The sequence below is a fragment of the Chenopodium album genome, chromosome 25 (assembly GCF_948465745.1).
Source record: "Chenopodium album chromosome 25, dcCheAlbu1.1, whole genome shotgun sequence".
NCBI lineage: Eukaryota > Viridiplantae > Streptophyta > Magnoliopsida > Caryophyllales > Amaranthaceae > Chenopodium > Chenopodium album.
The window spans coordinates 29,321,721-29,329,858 of NC_137858.1; the positions used below are offsets into that span (position 1 = coordinate 29,321,721).

Below are 8,138 nucleotides of genomic sequence, written 5' to 3' on the forward strand. Positions count from 1 at the left end.
TTATTATTATTATAATAATTCAATATTAAGTATTAATTTTAAGCAGAGCAGAGTAGATTGAAGCAGAGCAGAGCAGATTTCAGCAGAGCATAGCAGAGCAAAGCATAGCAGATTTCAGCAGAGTAGAGCATAGCAGAGCAGCTCTAAAGAACGGGGCCCTACTCATTATTCGTTACTTCCCCTATAGAATAGATGAGTACTTCTTTAAACAAAAATTGGGATTCGCCAGCTTCTTACATTAAGGGTTGCCTTGATTCAGGATGATAATTAAGGGGTAGATTTTTTGAGAAAAATAATTACAAGGGACTAATTTAGGGGGACTCTTTTTCAAGGCTAATATTTTTACTGGTTTGGTATGAAGGTAATGGCTACAGGGCAATTCACCTTGTTCAACAATTTATTTTAGGTTTTACATTCGCAGAATAATTTTGAATATTCAACATTATTTTTTTATATTTTATATTTTTTATTTTTTATTTTGAAACAAGAACATTCAGAAATTTTGATGACTATTAAATTAATTAAAAAAAATTCAACATTATCTTTTTCATTTTTTTAATTTATTTTTTAAAAAACCAAATATTCCACATGCACAAATGCACAATATGCGTATCAATCCAATTTCATTACAAATTGTACAATTAACTTGCTTTCAAAAGAAAAATCTCACATATCTAAATCAATTTTCAGGTTTAAATTTTAGTTTTGTTTTATTATTTTTTTTTCTCGAAATCAAACAATAAAATCGAAAACTAAAAAAAAAAAAAAAAAGTCAAATTGCTATAAAATACAAGGTCAAAATAAAATTGAAAAAATAATTTGATTACATGTATGCCTGAAACTCTAGAAGACAGATCCAGCCATGGAAAAAAAAAGAGAAGAATGGTGGTTGAGTTATAGAAGAGGATGATGATGAGTTGTATTGGGTGAATTATTGTCAGGTGAATAGTTAGCCTAGGGGGCTAGGATAATGCATTTCTCTCATTTTCGGGGAAAAATTTACAGGCCTAACCAATTTACCCCAATGTCCCCACTCCCCAATCCAGGCATAAGCAAAAGCCCATAATTATTACCTCATTAACTATTACCCCCCTATTTCACCCAATCCAGACGAGCCTAAATCACAACAATAAATTGAACTACACTCTCCGTGTTTTTTTTAAGTGTTACAATTTGACCGACACATAATTTTAGACAATTTATTTGACTTAAATAGAATAAGAGGTAAGCAGGGTAGTTAGAGTATTGATAATGAATGTGAGAGGAAAAATATAATAAAAAAAAATAATAGCGGGTTTGGATGGGGACCATGAGAGAAGAGAGATATAATATTTTAATGTAGCTTTTTGTCAAAAAAGAAAGTTTAACACTTATTAAAACACGGCCGGATTTGGTAAGTATAATACTTATTAAAACACGGAGGGAGTAGATATAATGATAGTTAACAAGAAGAATAGTGAGATTGGGAAGAACTGTCAACAATCATAGATTTCCCAATCGTGGTAATTGACTCTAGCACTAATCTATATCTACATTTCTGTGTCTAAACATGCTTTTACATTATAAGCTACAATCAATTCCCCCAGTTCACGGGTTTAGATAAAAGTCTTGTGCGTGAAGGATCCTCTGTTCTGTTTCTCCTTTGGAAGACACATTTGCCTTCAGAGTCAACCAGTGAGGGTAGCAACCAACTTCATGGAACCAGCTTTTGAAAGACAGTTTTATCTCTACCACATCGAAGGAACATAAACTTGCTCTTTAAGGTTTTGAGTGGCACTTTCAGTTGGAAAACCCCTCACTGCCCCAATTGTCCATTGTGATATAATGCCAGCAGCAATAGCAAAGCGAAGCTGCCTCTCCAAAACATCCTGATCTTCATACATCTCAGTGTGACTAGTCAGTTTCCTCATAATCCCAGCCACAATTGCATCACCAGATCCAGTTCTATCGCATGTAAATGGGGTTATTAACACATCTTCTGTCCCGACCACAACACCATCAAAAGACGGGGCATAGTAATGTATTCGAAGTGTACCATCCGTGACAAAAAGAAACTTTAGTCCATCATGCCACAATGGAGATATTTCTTCACGTGTGTAATGGTAGTAATCCCTCCTGTCTTTACTCTGTTCGTAATTTTCAGCATAGTACTGAGGTCGGTAATTTTTCCTCCTCTCATAATGGTCTTCATCTAAAAGAAACTCCAGCTCTTGCCTGCTAACCTCAATGATATTTGCTTCCTCCCAAGCTTGCTTGATGACTTCTCTTGTCTCATCACGTGACTTCCACAAGGGCAATGGAAGATTCAGATCAAAAAACACAAGGCCTCCAAACTTTTTGGATATGTTAATAGCACTGAAGAGGGTGGAGTGCATAGAAGGTGATGTCAAGACTTCTGAATTGAAGTGGAAGATTCTAGCCTGTTCATAGATCATATAGCAAGAATCAACATAATCCAAATTCATACAGTGACATTGACTATCAACATCAAATACTCCTCCGTTTAGTCATACCTTCATTCATGTTAAGTCCACGAAAGAGACAAGACTAACAAAATATTTATCAGCAGAAAATATAGTATTTCCTTCACATCAAACAGAACATAAACCATGGCAATTGATTACATAAGTTATGTGTTTAGTTTTTCCAGCAATCCTCCGTCTAAATTATAACCTCTTCACTTTGTTTTTCCTGTCAAAAGTTTACATGATATATCATACCTTTAATCAAAATATGAATACATCTTGCATCATAAAAATGATAAGGATGATTATTATGTCGGTACAAAGCAATCAACGGAAAATTTATAAATAATACGTAGTATTATACGAACATATTCTCACATCAGTAACTACTCCAACCAAGAATGGCAGTATATAAACAATAATGCGCATTTGATAAAGGTTACATTAGTGTTCAGGATTCAGGAATTGACAATGCCCTCACAACAGCTAGGACTAATGCTATTGATCCATAATCAACAGTTTAAATAAGCTCATTTCAGTTTGTACTATTTCATTTCCATCTATTCAAACAATCATAAACTATCAATAATTCAATATGATTATAAATTATACACTGAGCAAAGTAAACATTGCATAAAAGTATGAAGCAAACTTAGCTCTAATTCAGAACAGCAAACTTAGCTCTAAAAGTAAACATTGCATAAAAGTATGAAGTATAATAGAATTACCTCTTTCAGAACAGCTAAATTCAATTCCGAGGCGGCCAAAGAATCCTCAGCAGCCTCTTTCACTGTCTCCACCATCATTTTCCCATCATCAAACTTAATTTTCATAAAAGAACAAGCAGTTTTCACATTTGAATCTATTTTTACAGCTCTTGTTTGCACATTTTCTTTATTCATCATATAAACCAACTCCACCCCAAAATCATCATCCCCAACCTTACCAATAACCGCTGCCCTGCCGCCCAATCGAACGTGCGAAATCGCCACATTCGACACCGGTCCACCGGGCGCCCGCCCGAATTCAGGCGGATTCCACTGCATCATTTTCCAACCTGAGTAGATATCAGGGTCCATTTGATGCTCTGAAACTCTCACACTTGGTAGAAATTCCTTTTGAACTGCTCCAAAGCAACATATCAATGGCGGGTCTAAGTAAGGGAAATCCATCCCATCATCAAAATTGTCAACCTCATCCGAAATTAAGGTTGACCCATTTCCAATTTGGGTTTTTGGAGAGGACCCATTTGAATTTTTGTGTGTTTTCTGAGGAGAGGGAGTGGTGGACTTTTTGCTTCCCTTTGGTCGACCGCGGCGTTTTGGGGGTTCTTGGACGCCATTGTTTGAGTTGGAAGAAGCTCTAATTTGGGTTGAGGTTGAAATTGGTGGGAAAATTGGAGGAAAACGTGAGATTAGTTTGGGAGAGAAAAAGAGGAAAGAGGGAATTGGTGAAAGAATAAGAATTGCCATGGATGGGTTTAGATAGGGTTTATGGCTTTATGCCATTCTTGAAGTGGACTATTGGGGATTAGGCAAGCTAGGACTTGCTAAATTTGTGAAGCATCAAAGAAAAACTGAAAAAATAAAACTAGGGGCACAAAATGTTAAAATATGGAGTAAGTCCTAAAAGGTAAGGGCTTAAATCAACTCAAATATGTTATTATAATTTTTTGAGTAGTCAGTCAACGTGTCGCTCGGTTTGTTTCTCTATAGATATGTTTCACATTCACTATCCAATCTTGTTTTTCAATTTGGCTTCGATAACGCATAATATTATGAATGCACTTTGCACTATACCCTTCCAAGTTGTCGAGAATTTGGACTACAACTTGATTATCTAACTAGATTTGCAGCTTCCTGCCCATTCTTCTCGCAAGCTCATACTCTATTGCAAGAACCTCAACTTTAAAGGCAAAAGAATTCCCTAACTTGAGTGAATTTGCGTAGCATTAGGATGTCGTCCTTGTGACAAACAAGAATTATTACAAATTACTTCAACTCCATATAATAAAAAAAAACCTTACATTGGTGATTTACTTTGTGGTTTGACTCTCGATAAATGTGATAGATACTCTAAATATGAATTTGGGCAAGGTGGGATTGCAAGTCTTCATTAATATGTTCAATAAGGGACTGCCCTAATGCCTCTATTACGTTGATGACTAAGCTAGTAAATTATCACCTTTAGTTTGAATGTTTTGAATGCTTGGTTGAAATTTTTGTTACTCTTTTATGAAGAGAGGTAGCTTTTGCAACGAATGTCTTAGTGTTGATATTCAATGTACATTTTTGTTGTGCTTTATTAGGTGTAGTATGTTTCACTTTAATTCAAAATGAGTGAACATGCAGTCTAGTCTTTTTTTAATCGGATTTTTTTTACCATATATCACTGAGTTTAAGCTTCATTCACCATACACCATCGAAAACTTTCTAATACGTACACCATATACCATTCAGTTTAACAAAAATGTCACAACATGCCAATAATGACTAACGGACGTTAACACCATAGTCATTAAGGCTAATAATGCCATGTGGCAACATATAATTGGTTCCACTTTTAAAATATTTAATTTTAGAATAATTATTTAATTAATTATTAAAAAATAAAAACCAACACACAGCCACCCACGTCCTCCCAGCCTGCAACCGCCCGTCGGCGGAATCCAACCAAACTCTCACGCCAGCCTGAACTCCGACTAAAACCCCCCGCGCCGGCCCAAAATCCGACCGGAACCCTCGACGGTGCTGCTCCCCTTCCCTTGAACCACCATGTCTCATTGCTTCCCTCAACCAAATCCCCTATCTCTCTCGAAAACACTCCCCTAACCACCAGCCGGCACCCAAACCCTTCTGCCTAGCGTCGGCTAACTTAATTTGCCATTCTCGATGCCATATTCACCTTACTAATTGATATGTCTATTTTATATAGCGATTTACCCCCATCACTTGGTCATAATTAGTAGTGTTTTTGGCTCTTTCGAGCCACTTTTATTACTAATTGGTGTATTCTAGTGTTTTCGTAGTTTTGGTTGAGTTTTGCAGGAAATTGCACTTTTGGAGCATTTTCCCTGATTTTCGAGGAGCGACTACGAGCATTGGAGGAGCGCGACCACTTATTGAAGCCCAAGGCCAGTTAGAGTAATCAAATCGGTGATTAAGGGCTCGGTATTGGAAATTCCGAGGCATTTGGACCGAGTTCAAAGACCCAAAGAGGAAATCCGATTGGGCCAAAGATCCGAGGCCCAATCGAAGTTCAATATAATGCCCAAGTGAAGTGGCCCGGAGCCAGGCAGCCCCGCCCGAAGGCGCGCCCGGCCGGGCGGGGCGAGCAAAGAAGAACGAGCAGCGCCCGGTGGCCGCGCCCGACCGGGCGCGAGAAAGGGCTCGAGGAAGAAAAGGCGGGCCCAGCCGGGCGGTACGGCGCCTGACCGGGCGCGAGTATCTGAAGCTTAATTAGGCCCTTGTTTAGTTCGTTTTAGCGTAGGATTTCTTGCTTAGTATAAATGTAATTTTATTAAGCAAGTTTAGGACCTTCCTTTACACACTCTTACTATTTTTCTCTCTCTACTTAGATTCTCTCTCTAAACTTTTACTCTTTCTCTTAACTCCGTTTGTAATTCTGTCAATTCGGTACGATTTCTACTTTATTAATTTCAGTATTTTTATTCTTTTAATTCCTTATGACTTGTTTAATTAATTTGTTTAGTTTTAATCATGTCTGAGTAGTTTAATTCTAGGGTTTATGGGGATTCATAATTAATATGAAGGGATAATTTGTTATTATTGATTATTGATATTGCATGATAATTTCTTATTGAATTGTTTTAATTCTTTGCAATTAGATTATGAATCGAGCAGATGAGTTTGATTGTGAATGTTTAGCAATATTGAATTGATGAATCGAGCAGATGTTAATTTGATATTAAAGGCTATTTTCAATAGGAACTTAGATCTAGTAAATTGCGAGAGCCTGTTAGATCTATGTTGATTAATAAATTGCGAGAGCCTGTTAATCATGTTATTTGTGCAATGTTGATTATTGATTTTTATGTTTTATCCCGAAATATTAATTATTGGTGAACCTGTGACTCTATGCCTTCTTATTATTGATTTTCTCCCTAAACTTGATCTCCGTAGTTTAATTCCTTTTACAAACAACAAATTGGTTACCTTAATAATTTAGACTATTTTAATTAATTAGGAATAGAAAGACCAGTTTCCCTGTGGATTCGACCCTACTTCCCTATCTACTTTAGTTAGAGGACTTAGGTAATTACTTTTGATTAGGTGATACGACTTTAGCCGGCAGGGTGGGGGGATGCTGGTCGGCCGGGAAGTGGACCAGGCGTCCAGCTGGGGGTGGGGGTCAGAGCTGGGCTGGGGGCGGCAGTGGCTGAGTTGCTGGTGTTTTTTTTTTTTTAAAAAAAAAATAATTTTTCCCAAATTAATTAATTAACTAAATAATATTAATGCACAATTAATGTTAAGGACTAACTAAGTTAACGAAAAGGGAATGTTGTGACAATTTTTTTTAAAACTAAATGGTATATGGTGTATTAGAAAGTTTTCGATGGTATATGATAAATTAAGCTTAAATTCAGTGGTGTATGGTGAAAAATCTATTTTTTTAATTAATGTGACATTATAGAAATTCTTTGGTTCTAATTCAATTGAGGAAAGAGTGATTGTTTCTTTTTTATGATTGCAAAGGGGGTAAACCAAGTAGGGTTGTGCATCGGTCCAAAACTAGACTGAACTGGACCGGACTGTAACGAAACCTGGAACTGACTTTTTTTGTGGATCAGGACCGAATCGTAATCAACCGATTCGAATCTGGTCCAGACTTGGTTATTTCGGTTCCGTCCGGTTTTGGATCGAAATGGACCGGTTGTTTTTTTTTTTTTTTTTGCATTTTAGTATCTTAGGGCCTATTCTCATTGACTGAACTCAGCTGAACTGAACTGAACATAACTAAACTGAACTGAACTGAAATAAATGTTTTATAAGAGAAGGAAATTAGGAGTTGAGTTGAACTGAGCTGAGCTGAAGTGAGATGAACTGAGCTGAACTGAATTTCAGCGTAAGAGAACGGGGCCTTAATATATACACACTTCCTACGTTTTTTAATAGTTACAACACACACTTTTTCACCGGAATTTAAGAAAGGTGGGGTTTACATGATATAATACACTTTAAAATAGGATGAGAGGTTATTAGGAGTGTTATTTAGTGAGCCATGTGCTTTAAATAAGGAAAATAATATTTCCCTAACTTTTCATTTATAGCATGTTGCAAGTATTAAAAAAACAAAGTAAGTACATGTTTTAACGTCTTGTTTCTGTTTGCGTGCTTTCCTATTTTGCACCTAGAATTTATAAATTACAAGTTTTGTACCTAAATTTTTTAGAAATTTAAACATAAATTTTAAAATTTTCACCCAAAAAATTACAAAAATACACTTTTCAGTCCGTTCCGACCCGGACCGAAATATTCCGGTTTTTAACCGAACCGGAAACCCGGAATCGCCAATTTGTGAGGACCGAAAGCCGACCCAGAATCCCCTGGTCCAGTCTCGGTCGATTTTCCGTTCCAAGTCCATTTCTGCACACACTTGAAACCAAGGAGTAAAAGGTTTTTCTTATTTGAAGCACGACACCCTTACCTATAA

At 36.6% G+C, this 8,138-nt stretch overlaps 1 protein-coding gene across 1 annotated transcript; it reads right to left on the bottom strand.

The window, feature by feature from the left end:
* Nucleotides 1–1,393: 1,393 nt before the first annotated feature.
* On the bottom strand, nucleotides 1,394–4,036 carry LOC145614194 (fructokinase-like 1, chloroplastic). The gene is made up of 2 exons (XM_081669209.1): nucleotides 3,194–4,036; nucleotides 1,394–2,420 (listed from the first exon to the last, which is right to left on the bottom strand). The coding sequence occupies exons 1-2, from the start codon at nucleotides 3,935–3,937 to the stop codon at nucleotides 1,728–1,730; spliced, it is 1,437 nt and encodes a 478-aa protein (XP_081525335.1). The 5' UTR covers nucleotides 3,938–4,036; the 3' UTR covers nucleotides 1,394–1,727.
* Nucleotides 4,037–8,138: the final 4,102 nt, after the last annotated feature.

What these genes read in the sequence shown, in the direction of transcription:
- LOC145614194 (XM_081669209.1), bottom strand. Translation starts at nt 3,937, where the DNA reads ATGGCAATTCTTATTCTTTCACCAATTCCCTCTTTCCTCTTTTTCTCT. An exon ending in ATTTAGCTGTTCTGAAAGAG is followed by an intron (nt 2,421 to 3,193) that starts GTAATTCTATTA and finishes ATCTATGAACAG; the next exon opens with GCTAGAATCTTCCACTTCAA.